Source organism: Leptodactylus fuscus, chromosome 1 (genome assembly GCF_031893055.1).
Source record: "Leptodactylus fuscus isolate aLepFus1 chromosome 1, aLepFus1.hap2, whole genome shotgun sequence".
NCBI classification, from domain to species: Eukaryota; Metazoa; Chordata; class Amphibia; order Anura; family Leptodactylidae; genus Leptodactylus; species Leptodactylus fuscus.
In genome coordinates, this window is record NC_134265.1 from 121232619 (window position 1) to 121256112 (window position 23494).

Consider the following 23494-nt stretch of genomic DNA (forward strand, 5'->3'; position numbering starts at 1 on the left):
TCAAATATACAATACATACAGAAAGGGAATATTGTTGTATTAATGTAATAAAGGATTTCCATATGTGGCTGGCATGTATTTGGTGTAGCTGGTATAGTATGGTTAAAGGGGTTGGCCACCTTCAGACCAATATTGACAAACAAATGTACAATAAAAAGATATACAATTTTCCAATATACTTTCTGTATCAGTTCCTCACGGTGTTCTAGATCTCGGCTTGCTGTCATTCATTCTGTTACTTCTAGAGGATAAAACTCTGACCATGGTCATGTGATTTACGGTCCATGGTCATGTGATGTACACACAGGTGCACTGCTCGTTACAGTCACAGCACAATAATCAGACATCTGCCTGGTAACAAGCTGTGCACCTGTGTGTCATCACATGACCATGGACTGTAAATCACATGACCATGGTCAGAGTTCCATCCTCTAGAAGTAACAGAATGTATGACAGCAAGCAGAGATCTAGAAAACCGTGAGGAATTGATACAGAGAGTATATTGGAAAATTGTATATCTTTTTATTGTACATTTGTTTGTCACTATTGATCTGAAGGTGGCCAACTCCTTTAATATACACCATATCACAGTGCAGGCAAAAGCTAACAAGTAGCACATGACGAAGACATGGAAATGAAGCCACAAAGTAACTAACCTGCAGCTACCATAACTAATGTTCATGATATTAGTTCCTGGTAGATCTCTCCAACAACGTCCACATAAAGAATAACCCACAATAAAAATATCTGACTAATCCTGGTGTATATAATGAGCGGGATTTGTGAAGACTGGCGTTTTCAATGCCAATCTGTGAATCTGGAGTAAAGTCTACTCTAGCTGGGGTAGATTTCTAGCATCATTCACCAGAAAACTGGATATAATAATAATAATAATAATAATAATAAATGTATCCCAATGAGTTCGGCTTGTAAATGCAGGGCTCTGTCCCAGCAGAGAATGCCTGATGAAACATGCATCATCTACACAGCCTTAGCTCAAAGCTTTCCTTTAAAAGATCTTAGATGCAGAGCTAAAGTTAAATGTTCTGACTGTAAATTTCTTTTATTGCTGCACTATTTGCATCAGAGTAGTTCTCTATATATCCTGGAGAAAACAAGGAGGAGAAAAATTACCAACATGAGCAGTCTTTTATGACTACTAGATGGAGGCTGTGACTACTTGAAGTGAAAAGTAGAATACATATGTGACTATTGAAGGGAGGGTGAAAGGGTGGAAGAGGAATAAAGGTAAAGTCCTTACTATGACTAATGGGATAATCAGTATGTACATGAAGTTTTATTATGATGGTAGACCAAGGCAAATCTACAACTAAGACATAAAAAAAAAAAAAAAAAAAAAAAAAAAAATTTACAACTTTGCCTAGGGATGGTAACATTGTGGATCTCTGCCACACCTTCACTGAGTCACTGACCTGTGTGAATCCACACTTACTACTGGAAGGGTATCACATTTTGCGTTACAAAGTAGAGCCTTATATTGACTATTCTTGAGCACAACAAGACATGCAGGAATAGGCTGCAGTGTCACTCCTGGTTAAAACTTTTGCATACTTTTGTCCTAAAGTCTGAGAGTTCCAGGGGTTCTTCAGTTACTCATATAGTGCTATAGTTTAAAAAGGTATAATTTATGATCTGTTATATGACTTTGTTGTGAAAAGCATTCTCTGTTTCGCTTGTGACAACTAAAGCATTAGTTTCTCTGTTCTGGCAGATGGAAATGGGGGCAACTGCAAGTTCCAATGAAGGGGAAAACTATGATATATGGGCTATGGGTACATAGGAGATAAAATTCTGAACAATTTGTCATTTAATTTATATATTTGCTTTTAACTATGCATATAAACAATCATCTAGTCATGGCGGCAGTCCGGTCAGTGACTATAAATCCTCATGGTATGAAATGAGATCACTATAAATCTCTGACTGCAACAATAAGTAGATAGCTGTAGAAACAGCATGATCAAAGATGTACAAGAAAAATAACAGGATATAAGCTATATTTACCACCAGGCACATATAAATCTGCTTAACTCCTCCTTCTTTGGTACAAATTTCTGTTAGGCTCATGCTCCACACCAAAGTTCTAAACACAAAAGAGCTTGATAAAATTTTACAACTACCACCTCAAGTTGCAATCCCAATTCCAGCTGATTTGCTTGGGTCTTGTGTTTTGAAGCATCATAGTTCTAATATTGTTGGCTATCTTAAGAATAGTGTCTGTCAACTGAGTGTGAAGAAAGGGCCAAATATTAATGTGTTATGAATGCTTGTTCCCTATAATTACCGCAATAATTGGTATGTGTAAAAGGCCCCATGACCACAACTTCAAAAATAAATGCTGGAATGCGTCTTCTAATAAATATATTGGGGAATATTTATTATGCTTTGTATGTTTGGTGTACAAGGCATAAAAATTTATGAATTTTCTGTGTAAATTAGCGGTTTGCACAGAAAAATTCTCGCTTCTGTGCTGCCCTCGCTACTTCCCACAACAGGAACATCAGTCTACATAAAGTAAGGCTATTATCTCTAGAACTGTCCTTTTTCATTTAAGGTGGCCATACATATTAGATAAACAACAGTTAAAGGGATTGTCTGGGATAAAATTCAATCCCTAATCTACCGTATTTTCCGGACTATAAGGCGCACATAAAAACCTACGATTTCCTCAGAAATCGTAAGTGCGGCTTATAGTCCGGTGCGCCTTATATATGGATGGAAACGGCAGCAAAGTCTGCGTGCCGCTTCCATACATACATAAAAGGCACCGTAAGGGTGCATTCACACTACGGAACGCCGGCGTGTATCACAGCCGTACACGCCGGCGTTACAGCAGGGCTGCCGGACACTTCCTATTCATTTCTATGGGAGCCGGCATGCGAGCGCTCCCCATAGAAATGAATGGACAGACACTTCCCATTCATTTCTATGGGAGCCGGCATGCGAGCGCTCCCCATAGAAATGAATGGAAAAAAGCAGTCCATTCATTTCTATGGGGAGCGCTCGCATGCCGGCTCCCATAGAAATGAATGGGAAGTGTCCGGCAGCCCTGAAACAGAACGTGAAACTTACCGAGCAGTGCAGGGCGGGCGGGCATTCAGGCCTCCTCTTCCTCCGATGTCCTGACCACTTCCTCCGGCGCTCGCGAACTGATAATGGCCTGGGCGCATGCGCAATATCATAATGCTTCTACTACGGCTACTGCGCATGCGCCCAGGCCATTATCAGTTAGCGAGCGCCGGAGGAGGAGGACGGAACATCGGAGGCCTGAATGCCCGCCCACCCTGCACCGCTCGGTAAGTTTCACATTCTGTTTCAGGGTTTTATTTTAAAACGGGGGGGGGGGGGGGGGGGGGGTAGTTTAATATAACTTTTACGGTTGGGCTCTATCAGCATGATTTTGCTGATAGAGCCCCTCCTCGCCTGCCGAGCGCTTCCAATAACATATAATGCGCACCGGACTGCGGCTTATAGTCCGGTGCGCCTTATATATGAACCGAGACGGACTATAAGGCGCTCATGGGCAATGCGCCTTATAGTCCAGTGCGCCTTATAGTCCGTAAAATACGGTAATCTAAAACACCCTTTCCTCACCTACTTTCTAAATTACATAATTTATCAAAAATGTACATTTACTCATATCTCTGGGAACCCAGGACAATATCTGGTTATCCAGTGACTGTCAATTTCCCCATTTCCAGAAATGGATCGTCACTCCTACCCCCCTCCATCTTACTTACCTCTCTTCCTTCTAGGCTTCTTCTTGCAGAGCAACTCCTCCCTGTTTTCTGACTGCCGATGCGTGCTATAGACCCAGCGCTGCTCTGTGCTGCCGATAATCTAGCTCTACTGCACAGGCGTGGGGGCAACATCAGAGAACTGCGCAGTAGAGATGGATCGTAGGCTACAGAGCAGCACTGGGTCCATAACACACGTTGGAATCCAGAAAAGATTGGGCTACCCCGAAGGAAGAAGACTGGAAGGAAGAGAGGTAAGTATGATGATGGGCGGGGGGGGGCTGAGTTAGTAGTGGTTTAGCTAGCTAGAGAGATGGGAGGGGTTATGGGAAGGAGGGAGACAGGAAGGGGGGAAGGGAGGGGTTAGTGTTGATGTTACATAGCAGGAAGCTGAACCAAGTAAACAAATGCAGAGAAGCAGAGGATACCAGGAGCTCCCAGAGGCACCCAGAAATCAGTCAAAATACTGCTAAAGGCATTTGGATGCATGTACTAACCCATTAATATTCCTAATAGACCTTTTAAAAGAAAAAAAAAAAACATTTTTTAACTGGAAAACCCTTTTAGGCGAGGGCCCCACGTGACGTAAACGCCGCAATTTACCCGCAGCGGAGACACTGATACAGAAATATCATACTTTGTAAATAGCTTTTTGGGCACAGTGCAGGGTGCAGAAGGAAAGGGGAACAGTTTGCCTTTTGGAGGGCAGATTTTGCTGAAATAGTTTTCAGGTGCCATGATGCACTTGCAGAGCCCCTGAAAAAACAGAATAATGGAAACCCAGAATAAATTACATCAAGGAGTTTATAAAGGGGTATAGTGAACATTTTTACTTTACGAGAGTTTTACTGAATTTAGTAACATGGAACTGTAAAAATGATAATTATTTTTTTCAATCATATTTTTCCCAACTGTTTAATTTTTTTTTCATGGGGTAAAAGGCAAAAAAAATTAAACCCCAAAATGTGTATAGATATGTATATATACACTCACCGGCCACTTTATTAGGTACACCATGCTAGTAACGGGTTGGACCCCCTTTTGCCTTCAGAACTGCCTCAATTCTTCGTGGCATAGATTCAACAAGGTGCTGGAAGCATTCCTCAGAATTTTGGTCCATATTGACATGATGGCATCACACAGTTGCCGCAGATTTGTCGGCTGCACATCCATGATGCGAATCTCCCGTTCCACCACATCCCAAAGATGCTCTATTGGATTGAGATCTGGTGACCGTGGAGGCCATTGGAGTACAGTGAACTCATTGTCATGCTCAAGAAACCAGTCTGAGATGATTCCAGCTTTATGACATGGCGCATTATCCTGCTGAAAGTAGCCATCAGATGTTGGGTACATTGTGGTCATAAAGGGATGGACATGGTCAGCAACAATACTCAGGTAGGCTTTGGCGTTGCAACGATGCTCAATTGGTACCAAGGGGCCCAAAGAGTGCCAAGAAAATATTCCCCACAACATGACACCACCACCACCAGCCTGAACCGTTGATACAAGGCAGGATGGATCCATGCTTTCATGTTGTTGACGCCAAATTCTGACCCTACCATCCGAATGTCGCAGCAGAAATCGAGACTCATCAGACCAGGCAACGTTTTTCCAATCTTCAATTGTCCAATTTCGATGAGCTTGTGCAAATTGTAGCCTCAGTTTCCTGTTCTTAGCTGAAAGGAGTGGCACCCGGTGTGGTCTTCTGCTGCTGTAGCCCATCTGCCTCAAAGTTCGACGTACTGTGCGTTCAGAGATGCTCTTCTGGCTACCTTGGTTGTAACGGGTGGCTATTTGAGTCACTGTTGCCTTTCTATCAGCTCGAACCAGTCTGGCCATTCTCCTCTGACCTCTGGCATCAACAACGCATTTCCGCCCACAGAACTGCCGCTCACTGGATGTTTTTTCTTTTTCGGACCATTCTCTGTAAACCCTAGAGATGGTTGTGCATGAAAATCCCAGTAGATCAGCAGTTTCTGAAATACTCAGACCAGCCCTTCTGGCACCAACAACCATGCCACGTTCAAAGGCACTCAAATCACCTTTCTTCCCCATACTGATGCTCGGTTTGAACTGCAGGAGATTGTCTTGACCATGTCTACATGCCTAAATGCACTGAGTTGCCGCCATGTGATTGGCTGATTACAAATTAAGTGTTAACGAGCAGTTGGACAGGTGTACCTAATAAAGTGGCCGGTGAGTGTATACCCAACATGAGGATGAAAACTACAATTTGGACATATGGCAGAGAGCAGAAGGAAAAGAGACATAAAACTTTAAAGAGAACCTTTCTCCACCTCCTCTGAGTCCAGCTCTTTGTACCAGTTACTGATCCCTAAACAGTTGAAGTTTTTCCTCTGATTGGAGTTCTGTATTCCACCCCCTTTCCTGCTCCTGCCTGACACCACCCTCCTGACATTACACAGTCTAAACAGCATGTCGGGCACCAAAACTTGCACTAATTACTCAGGAATGATGGGGGCTAGTGAAAAAATTCCAACTGCACTTGAAACAGTGGAGTGGTGTCTACTAACCAATGTTAAAAACTGGAGTTGGTGGTTGGTGAAGACCCTCTTTAAGACTAAGTCCCCACTTTGTGGAAACAGCATTTTTTTTGTTGCAGATTTTGTCAAGTCAGGAGTAGCTTGAAAAGGAATGGGAAATATAAAGGAAGTACTTAGATGTCTCCATTCTGTTAAATACCACTTGAGTTTGCCTCAAAATACTGCAGCAAAATCTGCAACAAAAAAACGCTGCGTTTCTGCAACATGGGGCTTTAGCTTCATAGAGCAGCTTTTCCTGGAATCATCAGGCGCCATTTGCAGCACCTAAGGTGTCAGTGCATTGGAAAGTGACCTCACCTTGCAAACTGCACCATTCAAGAAATGTATTAAGGGGTATAGTGATCATTTTTATTTCAGAGAAGCTTTCCAACAAATGAATGAGCAGCAGATGGTGCTAAATGAAAATTGACATTTTTCCAGATATATGCCATTTCAGTGCACAATATTTTTGTGCCCAGTTAGCAGAACTGTGAAAATTCAGCTCTGAAGTTATTATGCTCCGTTTCCTGATTTTAGAAACACCTTACACGGGGCCCTGATCTTTTGCATGGAAATACATCATGGCTAAGAAGTGAACAAGAACCATATGCAGTTGAGGCTTAATTTCATCATTTATATTCAATTAGCAAAACTTTCAGAGGCTCTGAGTTGAAACAAAACAAAAAGACCCTACCTCCCCCCCCATATGACCGTATTGTTAATAGGACATCCCTCAAGGAAATTCCCAAGGTGTAATACTTATTATTTTGACCCCAGAGTTGCTTCTGAAAAGATAATATTCAGTAGACTGTGCAAAGCGAAAACTGAAATTTTAAAATGAAATCTGAGTGCCCCATAGGTTATGCCCAAGATAATTGTGCCCAAAACTTTTAAAACAGAATATCCTGGGTACAGCATTGTCATATGTGAGAATAAACTACTGTTTTTGCACACATTTCATTAAAGCGGTTGGCCACTTTCAGACCAATATTGACAAAATAAAAGTATAATAAAAAGATATACAATTTTCCAATATACGTTCTGTATCAGTTCCTCACGGTTTTCTAGATTTCGGCTTGCTGTCATTCATTCTGTTCCTTCTAGTGGATAAAACTCTGACCATGGTCATGTGATTTACGGTCCATGGTCACGTGATGAGCACACAGGTGCCGCTCGTTATAGTCACAGCACAGTAATCAGACATCTGCCTGGTAATCAGCTGTGCACCTGTGTTTACATCACATGACCATGGACCGTAAATCACATGACCATGGACCGTAAATCACATGACCATGGACCGTAAATCACATGACCGTGGTCAGACTTTTATCCACTAGAAGTAACAGAATGAATGACAGCAAACACAGATCTAGAAAACCGTAAGGATTTGATACAGAAAGTATATTGGAAAATTGTACATCTTTTTTTTTTCTTTTTTTAAACGTAGATTGGGAGCCCCATATAGGGATCACAATGTACATTTTTCCCTACCAGTATGTCTTTTATTGGAACATGAGATGGAAATCCAAGCAAACACGGGGAGAACATACAAACTCCTTGCAGATGTTTTTTTTGCCCTTGGCGGGATTTGAACACCAGGACTCCAGCGATGCAAGGCTGCAGTGCTAACCACTGAGCCACCGTGTGGCCCCTTGTATATCTTTTCATTGTACATTTGTTTGTGAATATTGGTCTGAAAGTGGCCAACTCTTTTAAAGGGCATTGTGTGCATTTTTACACCTTAGAGAATGCATTAAAAACTTTTCCAGAAATCAGTGCCCAGCTTATATCAATAGACATGCACACTCCAAAAAAACAAGTTATTCTGGATACAACAGCTTTTAGAGTGTCCATCCTCATTGACACAAGCTAGACACTGAAATGGTGTATTTATTTTATCAGCTAAGTATTCAGTCATGGAAGATAAATTACTGCAACATCTGCAGGTGAAAACTGCAATGTTCAACTTTATGTGACTAGAAATAGCGGTAACAGCAGTGGTGTAACAGGAATGGCTGGGCCCAAAGGCGAACATTTGACATTTTTGTCCCCATTTGCGGCAAAGACATGCTTCACAATTTGTGGTCCTTCGAAACGACATGGACAAAAGGACCATAGAAATGCATGTGTCCATACTTTGATCTGCAATTGTGGATACGCAATCACGGATCAACTCTATGGTCATGTGAAAGAATTAAGGGGTCTTCTAAAATAAATACAGCTGACCTATGTTTGTCTTTTACAATAACCTACAACAAAAAGCAAGTGCAAAAGTACATTAGAAAAATGTGTAAACTATCTACATTATATAATATAATATTAAATAAAATAAATAAATAAATAGGCCCAGACTTCTCATGGGAATGTCTCCACCTGGAACTGGAACTAATTTTTCAAAGTCTGAATGTGCCTGACAAAGTTCACATGCAGCTTTTCTGTCACTGCTACACAGCTTTGAATGTGATAGAAAACCACATGAATTAAATGGCATATTGGGGCAAATGTATGAAACTGTTATCCGGGGCAAACATTCACGATGCAGCATTCATTTTTTTCCAGAACACTGTAAAAAATTTAAGTTGTGCAATGATTGGTTGCTATGGGCAACAAAGATTTTTTTTTCCCTTTTAGACAGTTATACAAATTTCCCACTGTGGTTTCCCCCCCCCCCCCCCCCCCCAAATCTTTCCCTATCCAGGGCTTTTAACTCCTTGGTGACATCTGCTGAACATATAAGGCGGATGTGTGCTCAGGCAATATAGCATACTAGCTTCTGCCCGCGACTTCGTCGGCGTGTTGTTGTTGGCGATGAGCCGCTTATAATTAGTCAAATGTGGTTGGCGGTGATCCGCCTGCTTCCGCGTGTCGGCTGTGCTACATCTGTGCATATGAGCAGCAGCCCCAGCTGTATGCACATCTGTATGGAGAGCAGAGCAAGCTGTGGTACCACACTGCCTCAGCTCGGCTACATCGGGCAATTTGGATCACAGGGGTTGTCTTGTCTGAGTGTCCAAGCAGCGTCTGTGTTAGACACAGCTGAAAGGCTGCTGCTGAAATTTGACGCAGTTCGCACTTTCGCCCCCAGCACAGCCCGAAGACCACATGCCCCCGTGTTACACACAAAAACTGCTAGCGCGCTGCCTCAGCTCTGCTACATCTACTAATTTGGATTACAGGGCTTGTGTTGTGTGAGAGTGTCTGAGCAGCTTCTGTGTTAGACATGGCTGAACGGATGTTGCTGAAATGTACAAAAGTTCTCCCCCTCCTCCATCCAAGGCAGAACAACAGATTCCCTGGGCTACTCACTGAAACTCTACAGCCGATATACTTCTCGTCCAGACACAGCCTGCATGTTCTGTAGTCTCCTGATCGCTAGTTTGAGCCTAGCATTATGGGTATATTTAATATACAGCTGTCCCTATTTATAATATACTAGCATGTACCCGCAACTTCGTCTGCGGGTTGGCGGTGGCGCTGAACCGCTTATATGTACGCACTCGCTGGCGCTTCTGATTGGCGGAGTGCACAGGTGCGTACCCCTGCGCGCCCCTGCCTCCCATTGGCTCTCGCTGGGTACCACGGTCTCTGTACCTACCTATACATCCCAACTTTCGAAGAGCCAAAAGAGGGAGAAAATATGCGCTGCGCGCGCCACGGGAAACTTAACGCCGCCCACTTTTATGTTGATTCCGCCCATTCTCATGTTTTTTTTTTATGTGCCCCCACACGCCCCCCCCCCCTTCATATGCCCCAGTGTCATGCCATGCTCCCCTTCATCTGCAGCACTGTCATGCCGTTCTCCTCCCCTTCATCTGGCCCAGTGTCATGCCGTTCTCCCGCCCCTTCATGTGCCCCAGTGTCATGCTGCTCTCCCTCCTGCTCTTTATCTGCCCCCAGTTTCATAGGCCCCTTACATTATGTCCCCCTGGATGTGTAACACAAAGAAATAGTTATACTCACCTTCCCACGCTCCCATGCTCTCTCCGCTCACTCACTCCAGATAGTTGTCGGGTGGATGGCTGGGAGGTATGCGTAGCTGCTCTGCCTCATGTATGCCACACGCAGCCGGAGCTGCGGGTAGGCGCTATGCTGGCCGGGCTCGGGAGCGGAGAGCGGCCCACCCACACACTGCCTTGAACATATCGGGCCGCGCCGCTTCTCCACAGGCCCGCCGAGAGCCTGGCGTGCACCAATGGGAGCACCGTGGACAGAGCAGCGAGGATGCCATGACAGGCCGTACAGCGGAGCCAGAGTATCGTTTCACCGGTCCCGGTGGGGCTGTCGGGAGGAGTACGCACCTCGGGAGGTGGCCTATCATTCCTTCCGGCAAAATATCTAGGTATGTGCGAATTCTCAGCCAAATCCGTACATTCATTTGGCTGTGATGGAGAAACAAACATCCAAACACACAAACCCACAAAATATCTAGGTATGTGCGAATTCTCAGCCAAATCCGTACAGGCGTTTGGCTGTGATTGAGGAACAAACATCCAAACACACAAACCCACAAACATACAAACACACATACTTTCACATTTATAATTTTAGTAGGATATATATGAAGGATAGGATAGGATTGTACATGATCCGGAAGCCATAATGCATTTCTATGATCTCTGCAGAGAAAAAAGGTATCGCCTCTTCAGTAACCTGTTACAACTTTAGTTAAGGTTGAATCGTTTTATACCGTGCACAATTTCGGGGTTCATAATTGGCTCCATAAAATGTAGATGTTGAGCAAATGTATGCAAAATATCCAACATCATCATATAATCGCTAACGTAAAAAGAAAATGAAATGAATCATGGACTTATTTCACAAGCAGAAAATGATTCAGTCATTCTTGCCTCATCATGTTCAGTAATAACATCCAGACGTCACAAATGAAAAGGCATTAAAAATAAAAAGGTGTGATCTCAAACCCTGCCCACCTGAAGGCATGCCTTTCAGAGAAACAAAGGAAAAAGACTCCCGAGGCATGAGTCACTCATATGATTACACGGATGTAATGCATGCATGCTGAGGGGCAGCACACTATGAATCTACAGTGTACTAGACAAGCTGAACTCTTCCTAGTGGAAATGTGAAAAACAAGCAATAAATCATGGCTACAGAATACAAATAGGTGTTCCTTTTTCTAATATGAATGATATGAAGATACTTCACAAATGATCAACTATCCAACCTACAGATAAAAATAGTCAAACATGTACAAAAAATAGCCAACATGATACAATGTAGTATATTCATTCAAACCACACCGAACCTGCAGCAAGAAAACCGACCTGCTTTAGGTTGTAATCCCACAGCACAAGACACAGTTTCATCAATGTATAGATGGGATTTGTTTAAATTTAGAGATGATAGAGTACTATTCAAAATGGCGGTTTCGAATAGCACACACCCATAGGAATGAATGGAAGCGGCCGGCACGCCGACTTTGCCGGCGTCCGGCCGCTTAACCCCCTGCGTGCCGGCTGTGTCCATTTATTCCTATGGGTGTGTGCTATTCGAAACAGGAGTTTCAAATAGTACTTGCTCATCTCTATTTAAATCTAACGACTACAATTGGACTTTCTATCACAAGAGCCTTTCAGGTTGAGCTATTTAAAGGGATTCTACCATTAAAATCAAATTTTTTGTGGATCAAACTTCTAGGCCTCGGACAGAGCCAACTGCGCATGCTGTAGCCACAACAAAAATGGCCGCTTACATAGTATAGTATAGCACGCGCAGTCGGCTCTGCCCGAGGCCTAGAAGTTTGACCCACGCGTGAAGAGGAGGTTCTTGAAGAAGATGGGGGCGGCGCTGGAGAGTTCTCTCGCCGCATTGGCATACCGACGAAAACCAGGATTTTTACTAAACAGCGGCACGGAGAAGACATCTAAAGGTAGGAGAAGAATAGCCTTTCTTAAGGCTATTCCTACATGTGATCCACAAAAAATTTGATTTTAATGGTAGAATCCCTTTAACATATAAAGTCTATGGATAGGGTAGGAGGAAGTTGTTGAAAAAAAATAAACTAAGTTGATAAACTCTGCTGCAAAGTGAGCACTCTTTTGGACACTGCTATTTTTCAAGATAAGGCTCCACCACATTTATGAAAAGTGGATTTGTAATTGGGAGTATGTTTTTAAATTAAAGCATAGCTCTAAAGATACAATAAAAACCTCTAAGGATATGTACCTTTGTGTAACATCAGGTTGGCGCCAGGAAAGTGCAGCCATGCTGCCATTTATTTGAATAGAAGTAAAGCTGTTTTTGGCCATACACCATGTATACAGCTTCTGGCTGCGCATAGGTCATCAGTATTCAAAACAGACAGAGTCTTGGACTACCCTATTAATTAACTTACAATTATATCTGCTTGGTGAGAGCTCCATGTTTAATTTACTTGCAGGTGGCACACTTCATTGAATCATTTTAGTATGGGGCAGAGTAGAATGAAAATTGAATTTTACTGCATCCTATTCCTCCTGCCTGTCAAGAAAAAGGTAAAATGAAAGCTACACAAATCTAAAATAGAATGCTAGAGCAAAAAGACCTTGAAAATCTTAAAGAGAAATATGTTAGCTAGGTCCTGTAATTATAGCAGCCTCAGCACTGTTGCAAGTGAGTAGTTCCTCTCTCTGCAATGAGCAGAGGGGAGTAGTTGACAAGTTTAAAGGGGTATTCCCACCGCACATACTCATCAGTCTTTACTGCTGTAAAATCTTCTTTCTTCCTGGTTTATTGCATCATTTGGTGGGCAGGGTTTCACATGCAACCTGCCGTTTAGCTCCACCCCCAAATTCACTTGTAGCTCCGCCCACCCATATTGGACTATGAAGTACAGGCAGCAGCAACTCCATTCTGTGTTACATACAGAGACTGCCTGTCTCTGCCATAATGAACACAATTGAATTAGCTAGCCTGATAACTGGGAGAACAGAAGAAATGAAAGCAGCTCCTCTCCCCTATCTTCTAACAGGAACCTAGGTCACATGGTGTAGACACAGGAATAGCTAGAAACACAGGCTGACTCCCGTGCACTTAGCCCCTCCTCCCTCCCCCCTGAGAGCAGGCAGATACATTACTTGACTCATGAGCAGCTAAGTCAGGGCTGTGGCCACAAAGAATTGAATAAAGTAAGATAGTGGACAAACAAAGCAGTTTTGCTGAAGCAGTGTATTTAGGAAAAGTCTTACATCCACATTAATAAGCAGTATAGATAGGATCCTTGTGATGGGACAACCCCTTTAAGCTTGCAACTATCAAGCTTGTAGAAATACTGATCGAGCTGTAGCTCTACTAGATCTGTAACATGGCTGACAATGATAATTTCCTGTTTATAAGCACCGAAGGGAAAGGCTTTTCAAGCATACAGTACCATAGATGAGGTACTAACTTTTTTCTCAATAATCACATTTAATCTACTATGAATATAACCCACACATACAGGTGCGTAACTACCGGGGTAGCAGCGGTAGCAGCTTCCACTGGGCCCGGGATATTAGGGTACCGGCGATAGCCACTCCCGCTGCGTTCTTTTTTTTGTTTTTTTTAATAGGCTGTTACCGGCTGGAGTTACTCCAGACGGTAACGGTCCCTATTTAGTTACTGATCCTGGCAGGGGCCGGGATTGGTAAGTGACACCGCGGGCCCCACAAACACTATTATTATACTCGGGAGTCTTTTCAGACCCTCGAGTATTATGATCATAGGCCCGGGAGAGATAAGAGAACATAAAAAACACTGTTGCTGACCTCTCTGGGCTCCAGGCAGGCTTCGGGCCTACTTGTGTGACATCCCTAACTTCACATGACTGGGGCATGCGTCCCAGGTCATGTGACGTTGTGAACGTCACTGAAGATGGCCGACACCACCAAGGAGTGCAGTGGAGCAAGGCAGAGGTAAGTAACAGTGTTTATTATGTTGGTATTCCCCCTCAGTCTCCGATTATTATACTCTGGGGTCTGAAAAGACCCCAGAATATAATAATTGTTCATGGGTGTGTCCACAGTGGGGCATAATAGTGTGTGCAGGGGCCATTATGGGGCATAATACTGTGTGCAGGGGCCACTATGAGGCATAATACCGAGTGCAGGTGCCATTATGGGGCATAATAGTGTGAGTAGGGGCCACTATGGGCATAATACTGTGCATAGGGGCCACTATGCAGCATAATACTGTATGCAGGGGCCACTATGGGGCATAATAGTGCGTGTAGGAATGCGGGGGGGGGGGGGGTCAGTCAGGGGGGGCCCCCCATGTCAAAAGATTACCATTGGCCCTGCCATTCCAAGTTACAGCACTAAACACAACTATGTTTTTCAAGACCCTCCCAAGTCTTTAGCCTTTCACATGGCACAAAATAAGAAGCAGTAATATAGTATTTAATGTTTAACACATTCAAACAGTCCAAATGCTATATGTACTAATTAACTTTTTTGTCTCATAACAGTGGACATATCAATACACTGGTGAATCATGAGGTTTAGAGGCTGTTTCGTATGCAAGTGCCGATGAATGAAGTAAAGTAATAAGGCTCAAGGGTAAGGCACTTAAGAGTCAAGAGACATTGAAGATGCAGACTCTGAATATTGCATGGCAAGTCCTAAGACAACCACCCAAGCCATTACCATGGTTTGAAAAATGGTAGTTCAAAGGGAATTTTATTTAAGTGCTCAGCTCTTATGGTGCAATGATGAAGGAAATTCTGGTCAAGGACGGTAAGCAAAATAATTTAAATAAATCTGCAGTACGCAAGATGTTTATTAAAATGATCCATACGTTTCTCAGAATGTTTGATCCTACAGGCATCATGACCAATTCACAGTAGTCGTAAGTATGGTCATAAACATGCTTATGGCTGAGGCCCTACATTGTTGTAGATTTGTTTTTGTTGTTGCAATTTGTTCCTATATTTTTTCCATTCATTTTGAAGCCACTTCTGATTTTGTCTCAAAAAAAAAACAAAAAAAACAAAACTTCACTGACAATTTTTTCACTGGTCCAAAATAATAAAATCTAAATTTTATTCTAATCAGCCGATAAATTTTAGAAAAAACTTGTGCTCAAACAAAAAGAGTGTCATAAAACCACCACAGCAGGTCTGACTCACACTAAACAGAGCAACAGAGCCAGACCTGTTTATGAGTTCAGAGTGAGCGGCGTTAAAACAGATCCCATTGATTTCTATGGGTGCCGGCATACGCATGTATCACATTGAAAGCAATAGGTAAAAAAAAAAGCCTCCCACTGATTTCAATGTGGAGCGCGCGTGTGCCGGCACCCATAGAAATCAATGGGATCTGTTTTAACGCCGCTCAATCTGAACGCGTTTACATTCAGAATGAGCAGAGCGTTTACCCGTGTGAAGGCTCCCTCACAGGGTTTTATAACGTTTTACAACAACTAGACACCTTGTGACTGATCAAAGGAACCATAAACTCAGAGAACCTTCCTGTGAACTGATATATATGTTTGTTTTTTTTAACTGTTTATTTGCATGTTCTGCTTTCCATCAATTTTGCCTCTAACACTCTATTTCTGTATAAATATGCTTGCCTTCATATATTGTGTGATACCAGCCTGACGAAGGGATCATTTTAGTAATCCCGAAAGCTCACAATAGGTCATCATTTTTAGTTAGCCATTAATAAAAGGTATCAACTACTGAAGACTCCTCAAACATTTTTATTTATTGACACGGTTCAGTGATGTTTGTTATTTCTAATAAATGGCATATTAGTTGCTGCTATCTGGATATTATTTTCTGTATACCTGGTTTATTAAAAGACTGGTCTTATTGAGTACATTACTTAGGGCTCGTTCACATCTGCGTCGTCGGTCCTTATTGCAGGTTTCCGTTTCCTGCATAAAACAGATGCAGGAGACGGAAACCTGCAGGAGACTTTCTCACCCATTCATTTGAATGGGTGAGAAAGCTGTCCGGCCGTGAGCAGCAGTGAGCGTTTTGCGCTCTCCGCCGCGAAACCGGGTTTTATAATCCGGACACAGAGTCGGACACCGCCGCGCACGGCCGAACCCAATCTATGGTTTCCGTCTTCTGCCATGCAGAAGACGGAAACCATAGTACGGAGACCCCAGACGCAGGTGTGAACCCAGCGTTAGAATGGATTTTGCAAATTATGTAAATATTATATATTTATGTACACTAATGAAATTCCTTATCCATCATGAACCCCATCTGAATTTTAAATGTTGGTGGTATATGTTGTTTTTAGCCAATCTTTATTCTAATAAAGTAGAGTTGGATATATTTTCATGAATTTGGCAATTGTCTTTTTTTATGAAATAGGTGTTGAAATGAATGTTGCATATTTCAGCAAGACGATGCTAAACCACTTTCTGCATATATCACAACAGCATGGCTTTGCAGAAGAAGAACCCAAGTGCTGAACCAGCCTACCTGCAATCCAGACCCTTCGCCAATGGAAAACATTTCGTACATTAGAAACATAAAATCCAAAGAGGACCAAAGGAATGTTGAGCAACTAGAAACCTACATCAAACATGAGCAAATATTCCCCTCCCAAAAATAAAGTAATTCATCGCTTCACTTCCCAGACAGTCCGTTGTAAAAAGAAGAGGGTATGCTACGCTATGATAGACATGACTTTGTCCAATTTTTGAGATGTGTTGGTGCCAATTATTATTTTCAACTTCTGCTATGTGTTGATTCACTGTGAGCAAAATATAGCTATATGAGATTTCCAAAACATTTTTGTTTTCCTTACATTTGACACAATGTCCCAACCTTTTTGGAATTTTGGTTGTACAATCAGACAATAAAAACTGATCTGAAAAAAAAAAAAAAAAAAAAGAAGAACCGTTACATGTTCTTAATTAGTAAAAAAAATTTAAAAAAATAAAAAAACGGGGGAATTATTATTTGGAATTTAGCAAGGCTATATTTGTTCTCTCAACACCTAATATTATAATTTGAATATAAGAAGCAAATGATTTGGCCATTATAAAACGTGTCAAAAAAAAAAAAAAAAAAAAAAAAAAGCACATATAGAATAAAACTCAAACTGTTGACTTAAAACCCGGATACTGAACCATTAATTCTCTACTGATATTCAAGTATGAGCATGGCATTGTGCAGCCTACAAATGAGTACATCTGCTTACTGTCAAGTTTTAAATTTGTAAAAAAACATAGTGTCTTTCCAATTTAAGGTTGGTAGTCAAGGCAACGAGAAGTCTGTCTTTTCACACTACAAATTTACCAAAGGAGCAGTGTATAAAGGGATATGTCTTCCTGGCACTCACTGAGCATCTCAAGTAATTGTTTTTCAGTTTGAACAAAGAATATACAAGCATAGCACATTTAATCTTCTGTAAAATGTCTAGCTGGTTTAGCAACATGTTTATTCATTATGACTGTTTAAATACAGAAAATGGAATTTTAATATATCCTCAAATGGTATTTTTTTTTCTTCTAACCTCATGTGTTTTATTGCAAATTTGCAGAAAATGCAAAAATTCTACCAAGCTTATGAAAATCTTAACAATTACAGATGATGTCCTGGGCCTCTACTGTAGCTTTAGCTTCTTTAACACCCAATGTTATCTAGAATAGTTATTGCATGCAGGGTCAAGTAACACCTTCTGGGAAGGTTAAATAATTGAGGAGGGCAATAAGTTACCGTGCAGCCACCATTTTCTGCAAAATTGATTTATTTATGCTACCAACTTTTGCTTCAGCCTACTCATAATTTTGCACAAAAGAATGAACAATGTTCAGTAAACAGACAGTAAATGGTGGCTGAATGATATTCACTGGCCATGCTTTAATGCTGGATCAACCAACCATGCTGTGTTATTGTTACTGTAAATGGCAAGTCATTAGCTGTGTTGACAGCTAAGTCATACATATAGTGCAGCCATCCTCTAAACCTTGAATGAAACATCTGTCTCAATGATGCAGCACGCGAGCATTTCCTTTTTACCTACAACATGTTTATGTAACGCAACCTATTTTTTCTTGTTCTCAACACCTAACTATTTCTCAATGCTCAGAAACAGACATGCAATTTGGCAGACTATAACATAATATACAACTAAAGCCTTGGTGAACCACACCTTGCACAATTAGGTATTGGTGCTATAAAAAAATTTAAAAAAATTTAAAAAAATGAATATGGTCTCATTTAAATGTAGCAGTTTACAGCTTAGTTTTCTTTAATCGTGGTTAAGGAATACAGGATGCATGAATAAATCAGGTTTTTCTTTGGAAGGCTTTACAGCTTTACCGTTTTTTGCTTGATTTCATTATTTACTGTACGGGAAAAACCAACTGAAAATCATTTATTGGGAACTGAGTGTAATGAACCAATCCGAAAGTAACAAAGTGTGACAAATGTAGCAAATCTATCTATCTATTGGTCATTCATAGAGTTAACGCATAAATATACATACATGAACAAACATCCTACCCATATACAATTCATCAGTCCATGAACTGTATAATAAGGCCTGCTTTGCTCCCATACAATAAAACACTGAATGTTCCATAAAAATTTAGATAAAAGGATTTCACGGATGTAAACAAGGTTCTAGATGTTACTAACCCAGCTCAAGACTGGATCACATACAGTTTCTAATACTTTTTTCTAATTGTTTCTCCTATAGCATTTTTATCTACAGCATATATAGATTTTGGGTTACACCTCTGTGAGATACCTCATAGAGCTGAGATGGGTCACTCCCATCTACCTGACATTCACATGATCGCCACAACTGCAGCAGGAAGCATCTCTAAACTGTATACAGTGCCATGTATACAGCGATGAGGAAAGTATGGTTGGTAATAAACAGTCTGGGCCTTCTCTACAGGGCATCTGGCAGGTGTTGCAGTTTTGCATTGCAGAGCTGCTTGCCAACCTGCTTGATGTTTAAAGACACTAGGCAGTTGATAAATGGTTAAAGGGGTGTTCCACTTTTTATTTTTATGATATAGTGAGGCTTTAAATAACAACAGTATATACTTACCTGTCCATTCGGTAAGGGATCCAGTAGAGAGTTTTCTTGTGGGTCCCTGTTTTTTTGTGTACGGTTTCTCTGTGCACAAGCATCTTAGGCAGTCAGTGGCTGGGCACTGATGTTCTGTTCAAATTGCACATTAGCACTGAGCCAATGAGGTGTTTCTATGTGGTTCAAAGGTCAGAGAGACCGGGGATCAGAATAGAGACTCTCTGATGGATCCCTAGCCAAAATGAACAGGAAAGCTTATAGGATTTGTCATTTTAACTCTAGTTATGCTGTAAAAATAACCTTTTACATTAAAATCCAGAAGCTTCCAGCTATCATTTTTGCATATAAGAATAAGCTATAACTTTAAAACCTAATATTATATAGGCACAGACTCTAGTTTACAGACATTAGCAGCACATCCTTACAATTTTGTAAGTAGTGGAGTAGGACCTATATGAATAAATATTTTTAACACATCTACCAGATGTTTGATCGGAATGAGATCTAGGAAATTTGGAGACTAGGGCAACAAATTGCACTATTTGTCATGCTTCGTAAACAGGTTCTGGCATAATGGCAGGTGCATTATGTTGCTAAAAGAGGCCACTGCCACTAGGAAATACCAATGCCATTACAGAGTGGCTATCTGTTCTGCAACAATGTTTACAAAAGTCATACATATCAAAGTAACATTCAAACAATTGTCAGGCCCAAGACTCCCAGCAGAACATTGCCCAGAAAATCCCACTGCCTTCAAGTGCTTGCATCAGCTGGTGCATTGTTGGCACAAAAAGGGACCGTGCACCAAAGATGTGGCACAACTAGTCCAATCAACAACAGTTTTCTGGCATACAATGTATGGTATATTCCAACAATTGTGTTTATGAAATACACTCATTTTATAAAGGGATGACAGACTCTCCTTAATGTGCCCAATCTGAGATGCAGCTTTAGGGGGTGCAGAGCCACAGGGGACCCAAAGGCCTCTCTATAGCATAAGGAGACACTGGTATTATAGAAAGCACATAAGTAGACTCTACTACATATTTTGCATTGGGGCCCAGGAGCTCAGTGACCAATTTCAGTTGTTCTATCATAAGCAGATGCAAAATGTTGCTTTTTTGCTGTAATAGTCTCATTTACTGCTATAGCTGCCATTTTTACAGTAGCCATAACAAATCCATTATAATCCACAACACTCATTTATTTTGGATACCATCGACATGAACATCAAATAGGATGACTCCTTGTTGTTTCTACTTACTATAAAACAGACAAACATCAACCATCATTTATCACTACCATACATAAAATTATGCTAGCCTTTTATTCAGACTGGTAGGATATTACTTTATATAGGATATCTTCCTTATTCTACATGTACGCCAATATTTCTAGCAAATACCTAGGGTAATATTGTGATATATATGATACAATAATGAAACTACTTAACCACACCCCCGCTTATCAATACATTGATAAGCGCGATGCATGATCTTGACGCCATCTTTCTCATATATTTGCACAATATTTGCCCAAATAGTGTCCTACAACCCAGTGGCTTACATACATAATGACTACAGCTAGGTGGTCCTTGCAATCTATGACATATATGATAAGTGTATGTGCACACACTGTCACACAGGGAGATAATAACCAGAAGCACTCCATAATGATTTATCATCTCCGCACTGCCAATGCCAAGCTCCCATTGCACCGTGGGGACAGCTGTGTGGCACTGTACTACAGCGACACAAGTGACCAGAACCTGCCAGCTGTGGAAATGTAACACACCCTCACAGGCTGCACGGTGACTGTGTGCACATACTACACGTCCATACATTTATATGCCAAACGTAAAGCACACAGGGATGCTGTCGCGGGGTCACCTACCTCCTTTTTGACAGTCTTCAGCAGCCTCTGCCTGGTCTCTGCCTCTGTGGACGACAAGCTTATTGGTTATCGCGTCCATGGAGCGTTTATTATGTGACACGAAATGATAAATACAAATGGCTAATCGCTTGCTTTTTGTAATCTACTCACCTGTCCCCGTTGCCATGTTTGCAGCTTCCCCGTTCCTGTCCTCTGCGGGCTCGGCTCTTGGAGGCACAGCTGCTCCTGCGCGTGCACGGCGGCTCCCGTGACGTCACAGCAGTGCCCCGCGCTCCCGGGAGCGCGCTTTTGAAAGGAAGTTCCCGCGCCTGTTTATTCTAGTCACTGGGCGACGTTGCTTGTTGGCTGGTGCACTGATAGAAATATGAGCGCTAAACGCTAGATGGTGGTGCGACATTATTATATGTCTCACACGGATATATTAGTATTAAAGAATGCCGGTGCGACATTATTTACCTTACGCAAATTTATTAGAGTATGCTCCTGCTATATACCTGACACAGATAGAGTATGCCAGTGCTACTTTATATACCTCACTTAGCATGCTACATTATATACCTCACACAGATAGCACTATTATAGTATGCCCGTGCTCTACATTCAGTGGCGTAACTACCATCATAGCAGCGGTAGCAGCTGCCACAGGGCCCGGGACATTAGGGGCCCGGTGACAGCTGCTACCGCTGCTATCATTATTCTCGGAGGTCTTTTCGGACCCCCGAGTATAATGATCGGGGCCCCCTGTTGGTGGAATACTTTCCACCAACAGGGGGCCCCGAAGCTGCAGCAACGGCTGAGACACAGGAGCTGCAGCTCTGGCTCCTGTCAGCGCTTCAGGACGCTCCCCCTCTCTCCCCCCTCCCTTTCTCTGCTGTCCTCTGCCCACCAATGAGAGGAGGAGGCGGGGCTTATCCCTGCCGAGCTCCTGCCGTCTGCACTGGAGGAAGAAAGGAAGAAGGAAAGTGAAACTAAAGCTACACAGGTACGTACTGGGGTTACTTATTACTATCAGGCATTTGGGGTGATTACTTGTGTTTTAGTAACTCCATGTGCCTCATATTAATAGCAGTTAACCCCATCATCTCCCTCACATTAACCCCTGTTTGCCTCACCATAAGAGTTACTGATATGTGAGACATATGGGGGTAATAATAATGAAGATACTTTATTATTACCTCCATGTCTCTCACATATCAGTAACTCTTATGGTGAGGCTTACAAGGGTTAATATGAGGGAGATGATGGGGTTAACTGCTATTAATATGAGGCACATGGAGTTACTAAATTGTAATGCACAGGGCCAGATTTTTTATCCAGAATTTGTCCTGGTGACCCCAGAGTATAATAATCGGAGACCCGGGGGAATAAAAACATAAAAAATTACTGTTTCTTACCTGTCTCCGGCTCCTACGCAGTCTTCTCTGCTGCCGTCCTTCTGAAATGACGTCAGACGTCACATGACCCGGGACGCAGGCCGGGTTCATGTGATGTCAGAGACGTCAGGAAGGATGCCTGGCAGGATCGTGGAGAGGTAAGTAACACTGTTTGTTATGTTCCCTTACCTCTCCCGATCCGCCGATCATTATACTCGGGGGTCTGCAAAGAACCCCGAGTATAATGATGGTATTTGTGGGACCCGCAGTGTCACTTACCGATCCCGGCCCAGCCAGGATCGGCAAGTGAATAGGGCCTGTAACAGCCTATTAAAAAAAAAAAAACGCAGCGGTATCGGCTGTCACCAGGCCCCCTAATGGCCCGGGTCCTGTGGCAGCCGCCTCCGCTGCCTCTATGGTAGTTACACCCCTGATACCATATATGTCATATATATACTTATATGAATGTATGAATACTATACAGTATATACTCACATACAGTTAGGGCCAGAAATATTTGGACAGTGACACAATTTTCGCGAGTTGGGCTCTGCATGCCACCACATTGGTTTTGAAATGAAACCTCTACAACAGAATTCAAGTGCAGATTGTAACATTTAATTTGAAGGGTTGAACAAAAATATCTGATAGAAAATGTAGGAATTGTACACATTTCTTTACAAACACTACACATTTTAGGAGCTCAAAAGTAATTGGACAAATAAACATAACCCAAACAAAATATTTTTATTTTCAATATTTTGTTGCGAATCCTTTGGAGGCAATCACTGCCTTAAGTCTGGAACCCATGGACATCACCAAACGCTGGGTTTCCTCCTTCTTAATGCTTTGCCAGGCCTTTACAGCCGCAGCCTTCAGGTCTTGCTTGTTTGTGGGTCTTTCCGCCTTAAGTCTGGATTTGAGCAAGTGAAATGCATGCT

At 42.1% G+C, this 23494-nt stretch overlaps 1 protein-coding gene across 1 annotated transcript in view; it reads right to left on the bottom strand.

Annotated features, from left to right (window-relative positions):
* The window catches only part of SGSM1 (small G protein signaling modulator 1), a 132151-nt gene extending 110724 nt beyond the window's left edge, over window positions 1-21427 (bottom strand). Inside the window, exons 1-2 of the mRNA XM_075276576.1 lie at window positions 21331-21427; window positions 21181-21224 (exon numbers count right to left, since the gene is read on the bottom strand). Of these exons, the coding sequence (XP_075132677.1) occupies window positions 21181-21224; window positions 21331-21346 (60 nt within the window). The 5' untranslated portion in view covers window positions 21347-21427. The remainder of the gene's footprint in view (window positions 1-21180; window positions 21225-21330) is intronic.
* Window positions 21428-23494: the final 2067 nt, after the last annotated feature.